Here is a 20,796-nt window from a genome sequence, read left to right on the forward strand (position 1 = left end):
ACACCACCTGCCACCCGTCCGAATGTCTACCCCCCCCCCAACGATTCCCGTCGTTCACATGCGGGCGGATGTGTAACAAGAACAGAGCAGAGAAATCACTCGATGGTCACAACCACTGAATGATTCCTCCGGCCTTCGCAAATACGTGCTCCTGAACAAAGATGGGGCAGGCGGCTGACATCCTGTGATATCAGCCCGCCCTCGTTCCTGGGGGAATGCCCATAATACGCTGGCTGGGTGTTCCCATGGCCCATCCATGGTTCCGCCCCCGTCTGTCCCCCTGGCCCTCCCTCCCCACAGTGAAAGGCCTGGCGAGTGTGCAACACGCCAAAGCTGTTTGGTGCCAGAGTTTGCCCATGACAGAAATGCACAATGCGCAAATCCCAACCATCGGGACTGAGGCTGAATTTGCAGCACCACGAGTGATCCTGAATTGGCCCCAATATGTGATTTTCTGTCCGGAAGTCAACGGCACTAATAAAACAACCGGCTATATTTACTTACCGCTCATCAATAAAGTCTCATCTTCCAGCATTAATTATTTAATGGTTTCCCGAGTATTCACTGGTAGAGGACAGACAGAGGTGATGACAGCGCATATGACAACGATCCTTAGTTAGCGCCAACATCTCTGTCAGAGATGTTCAATATTTCTGCTAGAATACCAGCGTCGTTCACATTCTATGTAAATTCAAATATAAAAAGTTGTGTAAAAAAAAGATTATATTTCCTCTATAAGGTAACATTACCGGTCATTATGATGAATGCAAATGTTTACTTGGCAATTTTCTCACCTATTTTGATAAACTCACTCGGCACTCAAAGGGTAAATAATTTATATGCCTCAAGATATAATTATTTGTCCCAGAAATCAAACTATTTATCATACTGACTTGCCGCAGAATAAAATGACAATTTTTGTGCATTTTCTATGTAATTCTTGCAATCTCTTTTTTAGGCTGTAAATTAATTAGGGATGTGCACCGGCCACTTTTCGGGTTTTGGGTTCTGATTACCTTAGAGGTTTTGGGTTCTAATGGGTTTTGGCAAAACACATCATAAGTGTTTTGTGTTTGGATTTTTTGGGTTTTGGGTTTAGATTTTTTGTTAAAAAAGCATAAAAACTGCTAAAATCGCAGAATTTTGTTTTTTGTTTTTTGCTCCTATGCTATATTAACCTCAATAACATTCATTTCCACTCATTTACAGTCTATTCTGCAGCTCACACCTTACAATATTGTTTTTAGGGCAAAAGGTTGCACCGAGGTAGCTGGATAACTATGATAAGCCACACAAGTGTGCGGCACAAACACTAGACTGATATGGCACACTTAGCATCCCCTCTAGGCTGATACTGCACACCTAGAATTACCCCTGGACTGATATGGCACAGGTAGCATCACCCCTGGACTGATACGGCACATTTAGCATCACCCCTGGACTGATATGGCACACTTAGCATCCCCCCTAGTCTGATACGGCACACCTAGCATCACCCCTGGACTGATACGGCACATTTAGCATCACCCCTGGACTGATATGGCACACTTAGCATCCCCCCTAGTCTGATACGGCACACCTAGCATCACCCCTGGACTGATATGGCACGCTTAGCATCACCCCTGGACTAATACAGCACACTTGGCAGCACCCCATGAATTATACAGCAGACTTGGCTCACCCCAGGAATTATTTGGCAGACTTGGCTCACCCCTGGACTGATATGGCACACTTAGCACATACCTCCCAAGTTTGGCACCTCAGCAGGCGGGACGCTGCTGCTGCGCGCCGGAGGCACCAACATTTTTGGGAGGTGTGGCCTAATTTGGGGGCGTGTCCTACACCCACGGCTCTTCCGCGAGGCCACGCCCCCATTTTGCCGCTATGGGGGCATGACCCAGAGGCTCTGTGAGCCTCTAGCCATGCCCCCAGCCCCCTGGCTGCGGGAATAGACGCTGTGCGCATGCGCACAGCGTTTATTCCCCGCTGCTTAGCAGCTGACAGGGGGGACTCCCAACAGCCCCCCCACACCGCGGGACACTGCCGCCCGTGGGTGGGACAGCGGGACAGGCCCTGACAATCGGGACTGTCCCGATAAAATCGGGACTGTCCCGATAAAATCGGGACTGTCCCGATAAAATCGGGACTGTTGGGAGGTATGTTAGCATCACCCCTGGACTGATACGGCACACTTAGCATCACCCCTGGACTAATACAGCACACTTGACAGAAACCCATGAATTGGCAGACTTGGCTTACCCCAGGAATTATACGGCACAGATGGTGGCACCCCTGACCTGATACAGCACACATGGAATTATACGGCACAGATGGCGGCGACAAATTCCTGCAGTAAAAATAAAAATTTGTATTCTTTTAATTATAAAAAAGAGCAGCACACCTTACTTAGCAACACCCCATGAATTATACAGCACTCTTGGCTCACCCCTGGACTACAGCGCATTTAACAGCCCTTGCAGTAAAAAAAAAAAAAAACACCTTATTTTTATTTTCATAAAAAAAAAAGGGCAGCTTCCCTGGTCTGATATGGGACACATGGGGCACCCTTGGAATTATACGGCACACATGCGGGCACCCCAGGACTGATACAGGACACATGGGGGCACCCATGGAATTATATGGCACACATGCGGGCACCTCTGGACTGATACAGGACACAAGGGGGCACCCATAGAATTATACGGCACACATGTGGGCACCCCTGGACTGATACAGCACACATGTGGGCACCCCTGGACAAATACAGCACACATGTGGGCACCCCTTGATGGATACAGTACACATGCGGGCACCCCTGGACTGATACAGCACAAATGTGGGCACCCCTGGATAAATATAGCACACATGTGGGCACCCCTGGATGCATACAGTACAAATGTGGGCACCCCTGGATAAATACAGCACACATGTGGGCACCCCTAGATGGATACAGTACAAATGTGGGCACCCCTGGATGGATACAGTACAAATGTGGGCACCCTGGACTGATGCAGCACACATGCGGGCACCCTGGACTGATGCAGCACACATGCGGGCACCCTGGACTGATGCAGCACACATGCGGGCACCCTGGACTTATACTGTGCACTGGCAGCAGTCATTTAAAAAAAAAATTTTTTGCTGAATTAAAATAATGTAGCCCCCTCTGTAGCTCTAGCAGCAGCCCCCTATGCATAAATCATCCCCTACCCCAGCATGTCATCCCCCCCACTCCGCTCAGCAGACAGCATGGACACATCCGTGCTGTCTGAAATACCCAGCCTGTTTGAAAATGGCGCCGACCGCCGGGAACTATATATCCCCAGGTCTCGCGAGAATCCGACAGCGGGAAGATGACGTCCGGCCTCGATTTGAACTCAGAAAAATGGCGGCGACCATTGAACTCCCTGGATCCGGCCTCGGATCAGGTAAGTTCGTTGGGGTTCGGATCTCTAGGATCCGAACCCGCTCATCTCTAAAATTAATGCATGGTAGCGCCAAAAATGCAAAACACATAGAATACAAAAACATGCAATAGACTACAAATTGAGACACAGGACATGATGGGATTTGTAGTTCTCCAAGATCCGCTCTGACTATACCAGAAATGATTAACACCATCAGAAGCAAAGTGCCCTGGAAACTATTTTGGAATGATAATTCTTAGTGGTGGGGTTGTGTTTCTGTGCGTGTGTAGGAGCGGGGTGTTTATGTTGGTTGGCTGTGTCAGTGTGGCTCTAGGAGTAATGTGTGTTCCGATTGGCTGGATATGAGTGCTTGGCACAAGTACAGGGTCAGTGATAGGGGGAGAAGAGTGTGTCGACAACCTTCATCTTGCTGGAAACTATTTTGGAATGATAATTCTTAGTGGTGGGGTTGTGTTTCTGTGCGTGTGTAGGAGCGGGGTGTTTATGTTGGTTGGCATAATATATGTGTCAGTGTGGCTCTAGGAGTAATGTGTGTTCTGATTGGCTGGATATGAGTGCTTGGCACAAGTACAGGGTCAGTGATTGGGGGAGAAGAGTGTGTCGACAACCTTCATCTTGCTGGAAACCTTTGCATTTTGTCCTATTATTACAAGTGATTCAATATAGGTGATCACCACTGGGGAATGGGGTGTGACGTTCCACATACATTAGGTCAACGTGGCTAAAATCAACAGGGTCAAAGGTCAACAAAAGCACTACGTGGACAATGGGCAGGTCGACGGTCAAAAGGTCAACACGAGTTTTTCACTAAACATTACCAAAAATCGCCCCAAAAATAGACCTGATTCTGGCTGGGTAGTTTACAGAACCATCAGTGAGATCTGTGCATGGTTCTGTCTTTAAATGCCTGTGGCTGTTGGAGCCCGGTGCTGGTTCCAAAATACAATGGGCCCTACTCTTTTTGGCCCCCGTATTTTTGGAACCAGGATTGCTCTAAGAGCCCGGTGGGATTTGTGGTGAAAAATCGCACCCTATAACATTTGCAATTTTGATGTTTTCCATGAGAAAACACCTGGATGCGGTATTTACTGGTCATGGTCATGGCAAAATGTGCGATTGTTTACCTAAAATCACACCCTACTACATGTGCAATTATCGGAAAATGTGCAATTTTTAACTCATATCGCACACTACTACATGTGCAATTATTGGAAAATGCGGTACTTGTGAGTTATCCGGGCTGCCGATTTTGTCCTTAAGTTTAGTTAACTTAAGGACACCTGACCGACGCGATGCCCGCAATTTAGCCCCAAATCGGGGGCATCGCGTCGGTCGTGGCCGTTATAAGGGGCCGCGACGCGATGCCCGCGATTTCCCATAGACAGTAATGTTAAAAGACGCGATGGACCCGATTTCCCATAGACAGCAATGTTAAAATAAAATGACAATGTGAAATTGGCCAATATGGGCATTTCACATTGGATATGTTTTAAAAAAAAATGTTTCATGGCCCCCCACCACCGTTAACGCCACCCCGCTATTGACGCCAACCCAAAGCGTGGCGAGCGCAGCGAGCCCGCGAGGGGCGGCGGTACGCGTCCTCCGACCTTTTCATACCCCTACTATCCACTAGGGCGTGGAGTGAGAATAGAATAGTGTGGCGAGCGCAGCGAGCCACCGAGCCCGAAGCGTGGCGAGCGCAGCGAGCCCCGCGAGGGGACGCGGATACCTTCACAGGTATCCGCGTGCCCTTGCGGGCTTCACAGGTGTCCGCGTCCCCTCGCGGGGCTCGCTGCGCTCGCCACGCTTCGGGCTCGGTGGCTCGCTGCGCTCGCCACACTATTCTATTCTCACTCCACGCCCTAGTGGATAGTAGGGGTATGAAAAGGTCGGAGGACGCGTACCGCCGCCGCTCGCCACGCTTCGGGTTGGCGTCAATAGCGGGGTGGCGTTCACGGTGGTGGGGGGCCATGAAACATTTTTTTTTAAAACATATCCAATGTGAAATGCCCATATTGGCCAATTTCACATTGTCATTTTATTTTAACATTGCTGTCTATGGGAAATCGGGTCCATCGCGTCTTTTAACATTACTGTCTATGGGAAATCGGGTCCATCGTGTCTTTTAACATTACTGTCTATGGGAAATCGCGGGCATCGCGTCGCGGCCCCTTATAACGGCCACGACCGACGCGATGTCCACGATTTCGGGCGCGATGAAAAAATCGGCAGCCCGGATAACTCACAAGTACCGAAAATGCATACCCTCCAACTGTACCGTTTTAGCCGGTACAGTACCGTTTTTTTAAAGGCCTGTACCTGCTAAAAATCCCTGTACCGATTGTACCGTTTTTTTTTTTTTCATTTTTAATGCAGTAGCACTGCGCTTCCTCCCCCGAGGTGGCCAAGGGGACTCTGGGAGATGTAGTTTCCTACACCGCCGGCTGCTTCTTGGGTAGTGTGAGGGGTAGCTAGGGTGACCAACTCATCCCTTTAATCCGGGACACATATTAATTACACAGGTTCTGTGGCAGTTTAAAACCAGGTGAAAGCCAGCCACAGAACCTGTGAAATTAATATGTGTCCCGGATTAAAGGGATGAGTTGGTCACCCTAGGGGTAGCCAGCTGACAGGACTACAACTCCCGAGGTGCACCACCTCGGGGGGAGAAGGGACGGAGGAGGAGCGTGCCACGAGCCAATCACATGGCATGCTTTACAACGAACTGAGAGGTGGGAGAGCATCGGCGGGTGAATGAAAATGTGCAGCGTGGAGCATCTGTGTTTACTCCAATTCTGCTGCCCATGTGGAGTCAGTGCTATCAGCTGTCAGGTAAAGTGGTTGCTGCTCTGTGCTATACTCACACCCAGGTTGCCGCGTGTGCTGATGTGAGCAGGCAGTTGCGGGGACACTGTACCACAGCAGCAGCAGCATTAGTATCATTTATGTTACTTCCACTCCAGTACCATTGAAAGTATAGGAAACGAGGCATGACCACGCCCCCTTCCCATGGCCACACCCCCTTTTTTGCGTTGTACCGAATTCTGCCCTTCAGATGTTGGAGGGTATGAAAATGTGCAATTTTTACCTCATATCGCACCCTACTACATGTGCGATTATCGGAAAATGGGCAATTTTTACCTCATATCGCACCCTACTACATGTGCGATTATCGGAAAATGGGCAATTTTAACCTCATATCGCACCCTACTACATGTGCGATTATCGGAAAAATTTGCAATTTTTACCTCATATCGCACTCTACTACATGTGCGATCATCGGAAAATGTCCAATTTTTACCTCATATCGCACTCTGCTACATGTGCGATTATCGGAAAATGGGCAATTTTTACCTCATATCGCACTCTACTACATGTGCGATTATCGAAAAATGGGCAATTTTTATCTCATATCGCACACCACTACATGTGCAATTATCGGAAAATGGGCAATTTTTACCTCATATCGCACACTACTACATGTGCAATTATCGGAAAATGGGCAATTTTTACCTCAAATCACACACTACTACATGTGCAAGTTTTTTTACCACAAGAAATCACGCATTACTAAAAATCGCACCCTATTGCATCTTGCCCCAGGCAAATGAAGCCACTTACTGAAACTACTAGAGGTCTCCTAAAAGTAATGGAGAGAAACATCGACAGGAAATCTCGATTGTTATTATAAATAAAAGTAACAAAAGATGTTATTAGAAGATAAAGCCAGCAAAGGCCGGACGAGTCCGTGCGCTGTATTCTGCTTCCCATCGCTTTACGCCATGAGAAACCAGAGATGCGGGATGGGTGCCAGGGCTCCCGATAAAGGAAATGAGTTTTACAAGCAGACCATTAACCCTTTTCTTGCCTGGGGTGCCCATGTTACTATGCAATATAAGGGCAATACCTAACTACAATGTACTGGGAGATTCACACACTACAGATGTGGCCTGGAAATACATGTACTTCTGTTTGTGGGCATCTTATGGGGCCATATGTACAGTAAAAGCTGTTTTAGCAAGAAAGGCCCAAAGGTGCCGATACCCTGCTATGCAGAAACGTGGCGGCGGGGAGTTATAGTAGTAGTACATAGGAAAAAGCGGTAAAACAGGGGTTTTACCGCATTTTCCCCTTAGTACATCCCGCCCTATGGCTGGTTATGGATGAACACCATAAAAGGATCAACCATAATCCTAAACAGCTATATCTAGACCAGGCCCCTGGTCACATGACCAGATGGGGGGCGTTATAAGCTTGCCTGCCGTGCTGTCTGTAGATTATCACGTCCCAAAGGAGGAGCAGAGAACTCGGAGAGTGACAGTTTATTAGAGACGGGCGAGTTATGACAATAAGCAGAATGCTTTGATGAAGCCGTTACTGTTTCGGGTTCTGTACATAGAAATCTCCCAGCACTTTTGATGAATATGGGAAATACAGAATGCACCGGCCTGTGTTAGGGATTCATGTGCACCGGGACATTTTCTGGTTATAGGCCAACATAGTCTAAGTCGACAGCCAACAGGTCAATGCCGTATGGCCAACATGAGTTTTCCACATTTTTTACTTTTTCTTACTTTTCCATCAATGTGGACTACTGCTGGGTACGGTAATGTGTGCCGGGTGCAGCTGTAGATGAGCCACTCACCTGGCCTGAGGTACGGCAAGCAAAGTGAGCCATGCGCAGGGATCCGGCGAATCTGCTGAAATGTACAAATTGACATAAAAAAATGTGAAAAACTCATGTAGACTTTTTCATTTGTTGAGTCGACCTTTTGCTTGTTTTAACCTTGTGCATGTCCATTACAGATGGGTGTGGTATAGGGTTCCGACAGTCATTAGCCCGATGTCGGGATCCCGACTGCCTGGACTCAGACAGCATGGTGAGCGCAACAAAGCCCCTTGTGGGCTCGCTGCGCTCGCCACCTATTGTATTCTCCCTCTATGGGGGTCGTGGACCCCTACAAGGGAAATAGCGGGTGGCCGTGGGGCACCTGCCTGTCGGCGTTTTGACAGTCAGGATCCCGACATCAGGTAAATGACTGTCGGGACCCCGACTGTCGGGACCGCGTCCGGCACCCATTACAGATGAACCACTGGATGTAGGTGGCATTGCTTTGCCTGAGCTGTAAGCTGCACAGAGTGCCCGACCATTAGTGCTATATTTTCCAGGCCGGCTGGGGCACCCCATGGCTCACCACCTGTTGCAGAGATAGTGGTGCCAGCGATGCCTGCCAGCCTCAGGCTGCCAGCGTTCCATGCTGCGGCGCGGCTGAATGGAGCAGCTCATCGTCTCGCCCCCCTGGAAAGGGTTACAGAGCAGTGTTGTTAGACCTGTCCACAGCAAATCACACGTGGGAGTGGGCTCAATCCTGCATTAGGAGGGATTTTCCAGCTGGAATGTGGGAGTGAGGACTAACTGCTGCAATAACTGACAGGATCAAAATTCTTCCTCTGAAATGAAGAGATGGGAATTGCAACAAAAAGCAAATTGTCCTGGCAGGGAGGTGGCACAGGAATTCCTACAGCGGAGAGATTAGGAGCCGGAGGCCCTGTCTGGGGATGCTCACTTCTTACATATATATGCACTATATATATACACACACACACATTCTGCCGAGGTGCCACTTGGTATGTCTGGGGGGTTATTCTGGGAGAGACGGGAACTTTTTATTTTTACGAGTCCGGCAGAACATATTACAATCCGTACTGCACTGTGTATAGTGGGAGGTGATGGGATGCAGCAGGTGGGGGCAGGATAGAAATGGGGTCATTCAGATTCTGCACCGGCTACGTGTGTCGGTCATTTACAGCATTTACCTGAAACAGTTCCTTTCCTGTACCTGTTAGCATTATATATGACCTCACAGTATCAAACCTTCTGAAGCGGAGAAGCGGTGGGGTTGTCCATAGCAACCAAGTCACCATTATTCAAGTGCATTCTATAAAGAATAGCTAGAAGCTGGATAAACCACCAGCCAATCAGCTCCTAACTGCCATGTCACATGCTGTGTTTAAAAAATGACAGGTAGGAGCTGATTGTTTGGTGGTTTATCACTCTCCATTTTATCACTTTGCAAGGCTTAGTACATCTCGCCCTGAATGCTTAATATCTACTACATAACATTTATTCTTCGCACGTCCTCATAAATGCCCCCACTGTACATGATTTGCTGTGCGAATGCTGAATGGCGATGTGTAGGCTCGTACAAGTCCTTGACACTGTTTTGTCTGTCTGCAGCGCTGTTTGCTGGGTCAATAGCCCAGAATCCCGAGCAACCGTATGGCTGCTCTCAGGGCAGCTGCTATCCGGGCACTGGGGACCTGCTTGTTGGCCGTGCGGACAAACTCAAGGCTACGTCAACCTGCGGACTCCAGAGGTCGCAGCCCTATTGTATTGTGAGTCATCTTCAGGTGAGTGCGGCCAAGAGTCGGTATAAACAAAATGTGCTCTTAATCTGCCAGAAAGTTAGTAGGAAGTAAAAAGAAATAAAAAAATAGGCATCCAAAGAATAAGTGAAGGAGGAACTTGTTACATCACAGAAACAACATAGAATTTGGTGGCCGATAAGAACCACTTGGCCCATCTAGTCTGCCGATTTACACGGACCATTTCAATATTATTCCGTCCGGTTTCTGCAGTTAAAGGCCAGTTTTCCCCATGCCAATCACTAAGCACTTAGGGCGGGATGTATTAACATACATCGCCGCCCTTCGCACTGCAGCCACCGCGATGCTGCCGCATATGTACTAACATATGCGACCAGCATCGGGTTGCGGTGACGGAGACCCCCGCGATACCTGTGATGTGGGCTGCGGGGGTCTCCGTCACCTCCTGCCGGCTGGCAGCGTCCCCCTGCGTCTCCTCCTCCCCCCTAAAGCCGAATGTCCTCCCGGCTGTCACACCAGGGGAAGGAGGAGATTTTGGAGGACGGGAGGGGGGGGGGGGGGGGGGCGCGCGGACGTCGTACGGCGGGAGGTGAAAAAAGCCCATAGGCTTCTATAGGGTATCGCCACCCAGGGGGTGGCGATACCCAGCCTTGCGAAAACGGGGCGGACGGGGATTGATACATAGGAAAATGCCATAAAACAGGGGTTTTACGGCATTTTCCCTTTAGTAAATCTCGCCCTTAGGGTGAAATTTACTAAGATGTAAAATACACTTCACAGGTCATGTTGCTATGGGAAACCAATCAGAAGCTACTTCTTATTTATTTACCACCCTCTAGAAGATAGTAGACAGGATGTGATTGGTTGCCCAATGCAACATGACCTGTGAAGTGTATTTCACATCTTAGTAAATTTCACCCTTAGTGGAAAAGGAGGGTTTTGAGAGGGGGGTTTCCAAACGCAGGCCACAGTCTTCCACTCTGCGGAACATTGGAGCAAGTGCTGGAGGCTCTGGGAACGGTATGAGAACCTAGTAACGACCCTGAACAGTAATGTACACATTGGTCTTTTTATACATTGGATACTGTATGGAATAAGTATAGGTTCTATTAAACGTTTAAATAATATAAATAAGTGGTCAGAAAAAGGTTTAACATACCATAATAAATAAGGCACCTGTCTCTCTTTCTTGGCAGCTACTCTCTAGTCCAGTGCACTGATTGAGGACAAACTTGGTAAAAGAAGCTGCTATGACCGGGCATGGGCAGCAGTAATTGTACTACAGGTTCAGTTTCCCTTATCCAAAATGCTCGGGATAACGGATTATTCTGTATTCTGGAATATTTGATATTTGAATGAGGTATTTTGAGGTATCTTAGATTTATGTTGTATAAACACATCACACACATGAAATACACAGAATTATATTTATTTGTGCATGAAACAAGGCTTTAAACATAAAACTAATCTCAGGCACTGAATTTGAATGCCAAGCAATCATGTCCTTGCACATATTTAGTGCCAGTTACATATCATAGTGACACTTACAGAGCATGTCCCCAGTAGTGCCAGTTACATATCATGTCCTCAGTAGTGCCAGTTACATATCATGTCCTCAGTAGTGCCAGTTACATATCATGTCCTCAGTAGTGCCAGTTACATATCATGTCCTCAGTAGTGCCAGTTACATATCATATCCTCAATAGTGCCAGTTACATATCATGTCCTCAGTAGTGCCAGTTACATATCATAGTGCCACTTACAGATCATGTCCCCAGTAGTGCCAGTTACATATCATGTCCTCAGTAGTGCCAGTTACATATCATGTCCTCAGTAGTGCCAGTTACATATCATGTCCTCAGTAGTGCCAGTTACATATCATGTCCCCAGTAGTGCCAGTTACATATCATGTCCTCAGTAGTGCCAGTTACATATCATGTCCTCAGTAGTGCCAGTTACATATCATAGTGCCACTTACAGATCATGTCCCCAGTAGTGCCAGTTACATATCATGTCCTCAGTAGTGCCAGTTACATATCATGTCCTCAGTAGTGCCAGTTACATATCATGTCCTCAGTAGTGCCAGTTACATATCATATCCTCAATAGTGCCAGTTACATATCATGTCCTCAGTAGTGCCAGTTACATATCATAGTGCCACTTACAGATCATGTCCCCAGTAGTGCCAGTTACATATCATGTCCTCAGTAGTGCCAGTTACATATCATGTCCTCAGTAGTGCCAGTTACATATCATGTCCTCAGTAGTGCCAGTTACATATCATGTCCTCAATAGTGCCAGTTACATATCATGTCCTCAGTAGTGCTAGTTACATATCATGTCCTCAGTAGTGCCAGTTACATATTATGTCCTCAGTAGTGCCAGTTACAGATGTCCTCAGTAGTGCCAGTTACATATCATATCCTCAGTAGTGCCAGTTATAGATGTCCTCAGTAGTGCCAGTTACATATCATGCCCCCAGTAGTGGCAGTTACATATCATGTCCTCAGTAGTGCCAGTTACATATCATGTCCTCAGTAGTGCCAGTTACATATCATGTCCCTAGTAGTGCCAGTTACATATCATGTCCCCAGTAGGGCTAATTACATATCATGTCCCCAGTAGTGCCAGTTACATATCATGTCCCCAGTAGTGCCAGTTACATATCATGTCCCCAGTAGTGCCAGTTACATATCATAGTGCCAGTTACATATCATGTCCCCAGTAGTGCCAGTTACATATCATGTCCCCAGTAGTGCCAGTTACATATCATAGTGCCAGTTACATATCATGTCCTCAGTAGTGCCAGTTACATATCATGTCCCCAGTAGTGCCAGTTACATATCATAGTGCCAGTTACATATCAGGTCCTCAGTAGTGCCAGTTAGATATCATGTCCCCAGTAGTGCCAGTTACATATCATAGTGCCAGTTACATATCATGTCCCCAGTAGTGCCAGTTACATATCATGTCCCCAGTAGTGCCAGTTACATATCATAGTGCCAGTTACATATCATGTCCTCAGTAGTGCCAGTTACATATCATGTCCCCAGTAGTGCCAGTTACGTATCATAGTGCCAGTTACATATCAGGTCCTCAGTAGTGCCAGTTAGATATCATGTCCCCAGTAGTGCCAGTTACAGATTTACCCAGTACATTTTGGAACCTATGGCTTTCGGAATAATTTGGATAACGGATATTTGGATAAGGGACACTCAACCTTTATATACTATACAATTGCTGTTGTTGTCATAATTTGAGCCACTTGCCAAGATGAGGGGGGTTTCCAGGCAACCGAAATTCTCCCTGCATTTACCTATTGTACTGGCTATTAGTCTGCAATGAGCTCTGTACCCAGAGTTCTACAGCGTGAAGCCTCACAGAACTGACTGTTATCAGTAATGACCCCAAACATGGCAAATCAATAATTCTGTCATTTGGTGGGCCGGTCTCTAAAGCCTCATAAACAATGAAATATATTTTAGAATTTGATTTAAAAAAAGTCATAATATCTCCCATATTCCCTAGGATGAGAAGAAGTGCTTTGTCTGCGATTCGCGAAGACCCTACAACCGACTGACCAACCCCATCAGCCACCGGATCGAAAATGTCATTACCACTTTTGCCGAAGACCGGAAGAAAGCGTGGTGGCAATCGGAGAATGGTAATGTAACGATACAAGCTACATAAATGCACCGATGGGGATCAATAAATCGGCATTGTTATGGTGGAAATCAGATGGTCGCTGTGCTTTATGTCGGCAAGTATAAAAGGTTGACCAGCACAAAAAGTCGACAATACTTAAGGTTAACAGTACAAAAGATTGACTGGGTCAAAATGTCAACATGATAATGATTGACACAGAGATGGTCAACGCAAATTTTTTTGCCAAATCTTGTATATTTCATGCTAAGGGCCACCGTCAGTACAAACCTGAACCCTCGCAGGTTGCCACGAGATTGGATTCCCCACAAATATCCACGTAGACAGTAAATCAAGCTCATTTTGAGAAAACACTTTTCTACCTGTCGACCTTATGCATGTCCATCATATTGTGTCGATCTATTGACTAATGACCAATGCATTGTTGATTCATCATCCGGATCCCCAGGGCACTGGCCAGCGGCGGGATGAGATAGGCAGAATAGCTAATCCCGGGGAAGGATATATTTGGTGATGAAGCCAGGGCACTGGCCAGCGGCGGGATGAGATAGGCAGAATAGCTAATCCCGGGGTAGGATATATTTGGTGATGAAGCCAGGGCACTGGCCAGCGGCGGGATGAGATAGGCAGAATAGCTAATCCCGGGGAAGGATATATTTGGTGATGAAGCCAGGGCACTGGCCAGCGGCTGGATGATATAGGCAGGATAGCTAATCCCGGGGTAGGATATATTTGGTGATGAAGCCTGGGCACTGGCCAGCGGCTGGATGATATAGGCAGGATAGCTAATCCCAGGGTAGGATATATTCGGTGATGAAGCCAGGGTACTGGCCAGCGGCGGGATGATATAGGCAGGATAGCTAATCCCGGGGTAGGATATATTTGGTGATGAAGCCAGGGCACTGGCCAGCGGCGGGATGATATAGGCAGGATAGCTAATCCCAGGGTAGGATATATTTGGTGATGAAGCCAGGGCACTGGCCAGCGGCTGGATGATATAGGCAGGATAGCTAATCCCGGGGTAGGATGTATTTGGTGATGAAGCCAGGGCACTGGCCAGCGGTGTAATGAGATAGGCAGAATAGCTAATCCTGGGGTAGGATATATTTGGTGATGAAGCCAGGGCACTGGCCAGCGGCTGGATGAGATAGGCAGAATAGCTAATCCCGGGGTAGGATATATTCGGTGATGAAGCCAGGGCACTGGCCAGCGGCTGGATGATATAGACAGGATAGCTAATCCCGGGGTAGGATATGTTTGGTGATGAAGCCAGGGCACTGGCCAGCGGCTGGATGAGATAGGCAGAATAGCTAATCCCGGGGTAGGATATGTTTGGTGATGAAGCCAGGGCACTGGCCAGCGGCTGGATGATATAGGCAGAATAGCTAATCCCGGGGTAGTATATATTTGGTGATGAAGCCAGGGCACTGGCCAGCGGTGGGATGAGATAGGCAGAATAGCTAATCCTGGGGTAGGATATATTTGGTGATGAAGCCAGGGCACTGGCCAGCGGCGGGATGAGATAGGCAGAATAGCTAATCCCAGGGTAGGATATATTCGGTGATGAAGCCAGGGCACTGGCCAGCGGCTGTATGAGATAGGCAGGATAGCTAATCCCGGGGTAGGATATATTTGGTGATGAAGCCAGGGCACTGGCCAGTGGCGGGATGAGATAGGCAGAATAGCTAATCCCGGGGTAGGATATATTCGGTGATGAAGCCAGGGCACTGGCCAGCGGCGGGATGAGATAGGCAGAATAGCTAATCCCGGGGTAGGATATATTTGGTGATGAAGCCAGGGCACTGGCCAGCGGCGGGATGAGATAGGCAGAATAGCTAATCCCGGGGTAGGATATATTTGGTGATGAAACCAGGGTACTGGCCAGCGGCTGGATGATATAGGCACAATAGCTAATCCCGGGGTAGGATATATTCGGTGATGAAGCCAGGGTACTGGCCAGCGGCTGGATGAGAAAGGCACGATAGCTAATCCCGGGGTAGGATATATTTGGTGATGAAGCCAGGGTACTGGCCAGCGGCGGGATGAGATAGGCAGAATAGCTAATCCCGGGGGACGATATATTTGGTGATGAAGCCAGGGCACTGGCCAGCGGTGGGATGAGATAGGCAGAATAGCTAATCCCGGGGTAGGATATATTCGGTGATGAAGCCAGGGCACTGGCCAGCGGCGGGATGAGATAGGCAGAATAGCTAATCCCGGGGTAGGATATATTTGGTGATGAAGCCAGGGCACTGGCCAGCGGCGGGATGAGATAGACAGGATAGCTAATCCCGGGTAGGATATATTTGGTGATGAAGCCAGGGCACTGGCCAGCGGCGGGATGAGATAGGCAGGATAGCTAATCCCGGGGTAGGATAAAGCCAATTGTCCACATCTTCCAGCCCTGGGGCTTTTCTTGGCCATGTCCACCTTACTGCTTTCCCGTCCCGTCGGTCACGCTGTACAGAGGGAGTGTTGCTACCAGTATTGCTACATTGGAAATTTCAGGAGCACAAGTTGTTGTAGGATCATTCACCTCTATGATGTTCCTGCCCAAAATGCAATTATGGCAGAATGGAACATGACCCAGAAATGTATCATTTTTTTTAAAATTAGACCTTACAGGGCCATAGAAGCTTTCCAGGGCCCCGATAATTAATGGGGCATGGCCTAGTTCCGGATTTGTGGCTATGCTCCCTTTAAAGAATATCTGAAGTGGTTTCAGTCTGATTTTGCGACATTCAAAATACTAACAGTCAAAATACGGACAAGCGTCAAAACGCTGATATTCAAAATGTCGACATGTCAAAGGGTCTACGTGTTTTTTTGGGGGGTGGGGTCTATGTCGACAAAGTTCAGGGAAGCCCAGAGAATCTGCCACTGGAGTCATTCCCAACAGGGGTTTGTGGTAGGTTTGGAAACTGCGGCAGGAACCACAGGAGTTAAATCCATGTAAGCTCCCCGCTTCTCCTTCCTTCCTTCTCCTCATTAAAGCAGGTTAATGTAATTACCTATATTCTCCTTTTGGATTAGTGCTGGGACAATAAAGGAATATGTAGCCTTTGAGGATTTCTCCAGCTAATCCCAACAGGTTTTTTTTTTTATCTAGAGATTTATTAACATTCTTTTTTATTTTATTGTGAGCAGTTTACATCCCCCCTGAGCACAGGCCGAGGGAAAAAGTGAAGATTGTGGAGGAACTTCTCAATCTTTCCACCGTGCGCAGGAAATCCTGACTCATCCCTCTATTATTCTCTCCCGCCAGTAATATGTGTATTATGTGGATGCATTCATTCTACACCCAAATATAATCCGGCACCAGTAACTGCCACATTTATTAATGTATTAGAACTTTTCATAGTTTAGTGTCACCTGCCTGTTACGTGGGACAGAATATAAAATGCTTAGGATAAGACACAAATTCCGCAGCAATGTGAAAGCTGCGAGGTCAGTTTTGGGGATTCAGTGACCGGTCCAGCAGATTGGATGCCTTTAGTCAGAAGACCTACAACAGAGCCCTATATGCCACCCACACAGAGTGAAATCCCACTCCACAATCTGTTTAGCCTGGATCGGCAATTAGCTGCAAAATATCACGTTTACCCTAAATGTATCTATGGAGGGGATTCAACGGATATGGGGATATTAGACTGAAAAATGAACTTTCTCCGTCTAGTCTCCTTTATGTGATGTGATGGCGGCAGCATTTTATTTCGCTTGTTCACCTACTGAATGTTCTCCTTCCCACACCTAGACCTCTGGGAAAGGCCTGCGGGGCCCTGGGTGGGGGGGGGGGGGGGGGGAGGATTAGCCTAATGCACCACGTAGGTGGTAATGCAGAAGAACCAGCAAATTCATTTTGTTCGCTGCTTCCAAATGCTGGTGGCCAATTGTTCCCCTGGCCCTCTCCCCTCTTCCCTCTGCAGAGTCCTACAGAAAGCTCCAGTTCTTGGCTGTGGCTGTGCAAAGACCCATTAGTGCCACCCCAGTATAATCGCGGCATAGAACAGCCCCCAGGTCTAGGGGGAAAAGAGGGTTAATTAAATATATTGAATAGGTAATAATGTAGCCTAATAGGATGTATAATATAGGAAACCCCCCCCGGCATTCACTCTACCCTGTACTACAGTAGATACTGTGGCCCATATTCAATCCAGGCTGAAATGTTCACCAGGTGAAAAAGCTGCAGTTTTTGCCTGTTTTTTGGGGTGAATATGATTCGCCTATTCAATCCCAGTGATGATTTTCCACCTGGGCAAAAAAACAGCATCGGTGAAAACCGAGTGTATCAGTGAAATTGCTGCAAATTCACATGGTTTTGACAATTTTGCAGCCATTTTTTCCCATTTTTGTGGCTGTTTTCGCTCCTGTGCCGATCCCCCGCCCCCCCCCCCCCCCCCCTCAAAAAAAGAGAAAATGTACTTAAAAACAGGCAAAATTACCCATGATTGAATACTGATAGGTAAGACACTGTAACGGTATCTGCCGCGCTATATAACACGCTGTAACAGAATCTGCCGCACTATATAAGACGCTGTAACGGAATCTGCCGCGCTATATAAGACACTGTAACGGAATCTGCTGTGCTATATAAGACACTGTAACGGCGCTATATAAGACACTGTAACGGAATCTCCTGCGCTATATAAGACACTGTTACGGAATCTGCTGCACTATATAAGACACTGTAACGGAATCTGCTGCGCTATATAAGACGCTGTAACGGAATCTGCTGCGCTATATAAGACACTGTAACGGAATCTGCTGCGCTATATAAGACACTGTAACGGAATCTGCTGCGCTATATAAGACACTGTAACGGAACCTGCTGCGCTATATAAGACACTTTAACAGAATCTGCTGCGCTATATAAGACGCTCTAACGGAATCTGCTGCGCTATATAAGACACTGTAACGGAATCTGCTGCGCTATATAAGACACTGTAACGGAATCTGCTGCGCTATATAAGACGCTGTAACGGAATCTGCTGCGCTATATAAGACACTGTAACGGAATCTGCTGCGCTATATAAGACGCTGTAACGGAATCTGCTGCGCTATATAAGACACTGTAACGGAATCTGCTGCGCTATATAAGACTCTGTAACGGAATTTGCTGCGCTATATAATACACTGTAACGGAATCTGCTGCGCTATATAATACACTGTAACGGAATCTGCTGCGCTATATAAGACGCTGTAACGGAATCTTCTGCGCTATATAAGAACCTGTAACGGAATTTGCTGCGCTATATAAGACGCTGTAACGGAATCTGCTGCGCTATATAAGACACTGTAACGGAATCTGCTGCGCTATATAAGACACTGTAACGGAATCTGCTGCGCTATATAAGACACTGTAACGGAATCTGCTGCGCTATATAAGAACCTATAACGGAATCTGCTGCGCTATATAAGACACTGTAACGGAATCTGCTGCGCTATATAAGACACTGTAACGGAATCTGCTGCGCTATATAAGAACCTATAACGGAATCTCCTGCGCTATATAAGACGCTGTAACGGAATCTGCTGCGCTATATAAGACACTGTAACGGAATCTGCTGCGCTATATAAGACGCTGTAACGGAATCTGCTGCGCTATATAAGACACTGTAACGGAATCTGCTGCGCTATATAAGAACCTATAACGGAATCTCCTGCGCTATATAAGACGCTGTAACGGAATCTGCTGCGCTATATAAGACACTGTAACGGAATCTGCTGCGCTATATAAGGCGCTGTAACGGAATCTCCTGCGCTATATAAGACACTGTAACGGAATCTGCTGCGCTGTATAAGACACTGTAACGGAATCTGCTGCGCTATATAAGACACTGTAACGGAATCTGCTGCGCTATATAAGACACTGTAACGGAATCTGCTGCGCTATATAAGACACTGTAACGGAATCTGCTGCACTATATAAGTCACTGTAACGGAATCTCCTGCGCTATATAAGACACTGTAACGGAATTTGCTGCGCTATATAAGACACTGTAACGGAATCTGCTGCGCTATATAAGACACTGTAACGGAATCTGCTGCGCTCTATAAGACACTGTAACGGAATCTGCTGCGCTATATAAGACACTGTAACGGAATTTGCTGCGCTATATAAGACACTGTAACGGAATCTGCTGCGCTATATAAGACACTGTAACGGAATCTGCTGCGCTCTATAAGACACTGTAACGGAATCTGCTGCGCTATATAAGAACCTGTAACGGAATCTGCTGCGCTATATAAGACGCTGTAACGGAATCTGCTGCGCTATATAAGACACTGTAACGGAATCTGCTGCGCTATATAAGAACCTATAACGGAATCTCCTGCGCTATATAAGACGCTGTAACGGAATCTGCTGCGCTATATAAGACACTGTAACGGAATCTGCTGCGCTATATAAGGCGCTGTAACGGAATCTCCTGCGCTATATAAGACACTGTAACGGAATCTGCTGCGCTGTATAAGACACTGTAACGGAATCTGCTGCGCTATATAAGACACTGTAACGGAATCTGCTGCGCTATATAAGACACTGTAACGGAATCTGCTGCGCTATATAAGACACTGTAACGGAATCTGCTGCACTATATAAGTCACTGTAACGGAATCTCCTGCGCTATATAAGACACTGTAACGGAATTTGCTGCGCTATATAAGACACTGTAACGGAATCTGCTGCGCTATATAAGACACTGTAACGGAATCTGCTGCGCTCTATAAGACACTGTAACGGAATCTGCTGCGCTATATAAGACACTGTAACGGAATTTGCTGCGCTATATAAGACACTGTAACGGAATCTGCTGCGCTATATAAGACACTGTAACGGAATCTGCTGCGCTCTATAAGACACTGTAACGGAATCTGCTGCGCTATATAAGAACCTGTAATGGAATTTGCTGCGCTATATAAGACGCTGTAACGGAATCTGCTGCTATATAAGAACCTGTAACGGAATTTGCTGCGCTATATAACAAACTATAAATAATAAATAAATAGCCCAGCCCAAAACTTCTAGCTGAAATTCTCCTACAGTCACCTAACCTTGCTGCACCCTTGCTATTGATCCATCCTTACTATACATTAAAGGGAATAGGGCAGATTATTTGCTGACACTTCCTCGTGTCATTTTCAAAATCTCTCTAGAGCTGAAAGTGGAAAAATCATCTGTAATTAATGAAGGTTCTGGCATCTTCAATAAACAGTTTAGAGTCCTGCGTAATCTGGCAATCATTCTTGTTACATTTCTGCGCATATTACAACATGGGGCTGATTTTCCACGCCTGCGTTTTGTACCAGAAACATTTTG

General features: G+C 47.0%; 1 protein-coding gene across 6 annotated transcripts in view; it reads left to right on the top strand.

Annotated features, from left to right (window-relative positions):
* The window catches only part of LAMB2 (laminin subunit beta 2), a 156,361-nt gene that overhangs the window by 38,884 nt on the left and 96,681 nt on the right, over positions 1-20,796 (top strand). For 2 of the 6 annotated variants that reach the window (XM_083155555.1, XM_083155558.1), the window contains exons 1-3: positions 6,053-6,260; positions 9,667-9,839; positions 13,344-13,479. In XM_083155555.1, coding sequence (XP_083011681.1) covers positions 6,233-6,260; positions 9,667-9,839; positions 13,344-13,479 — 337 coding nt within the window. In that variant the 5' untranslated portion in view covers positions 6,053-6,232. Of the gene's footprint in view, positions 1-6,052; positions 6,261-9,666; positions 9,840-13,343; positions 13,480-20,796 lie in introns of those variants that run through there. The other 4 variants (XM_083155556.1, XM_083155557.1, XM_083155559.1 and 1 more) reach the window with 3 other exon arrangements.

Source organism: Crinia signifera, chromosome 8, assembly GCF_055691185.1.
Source record: "Crinia signifera chromosome 8, ASM5569118v1, whole genome shotgun sequence".
Classification (NCBI taxonomy): domain Eukaryota; kingdom Metazoa; phylum Chordata; class Amphibia; order Anura; family Myobatrachidae; genus Crinia; species Crinia signifera.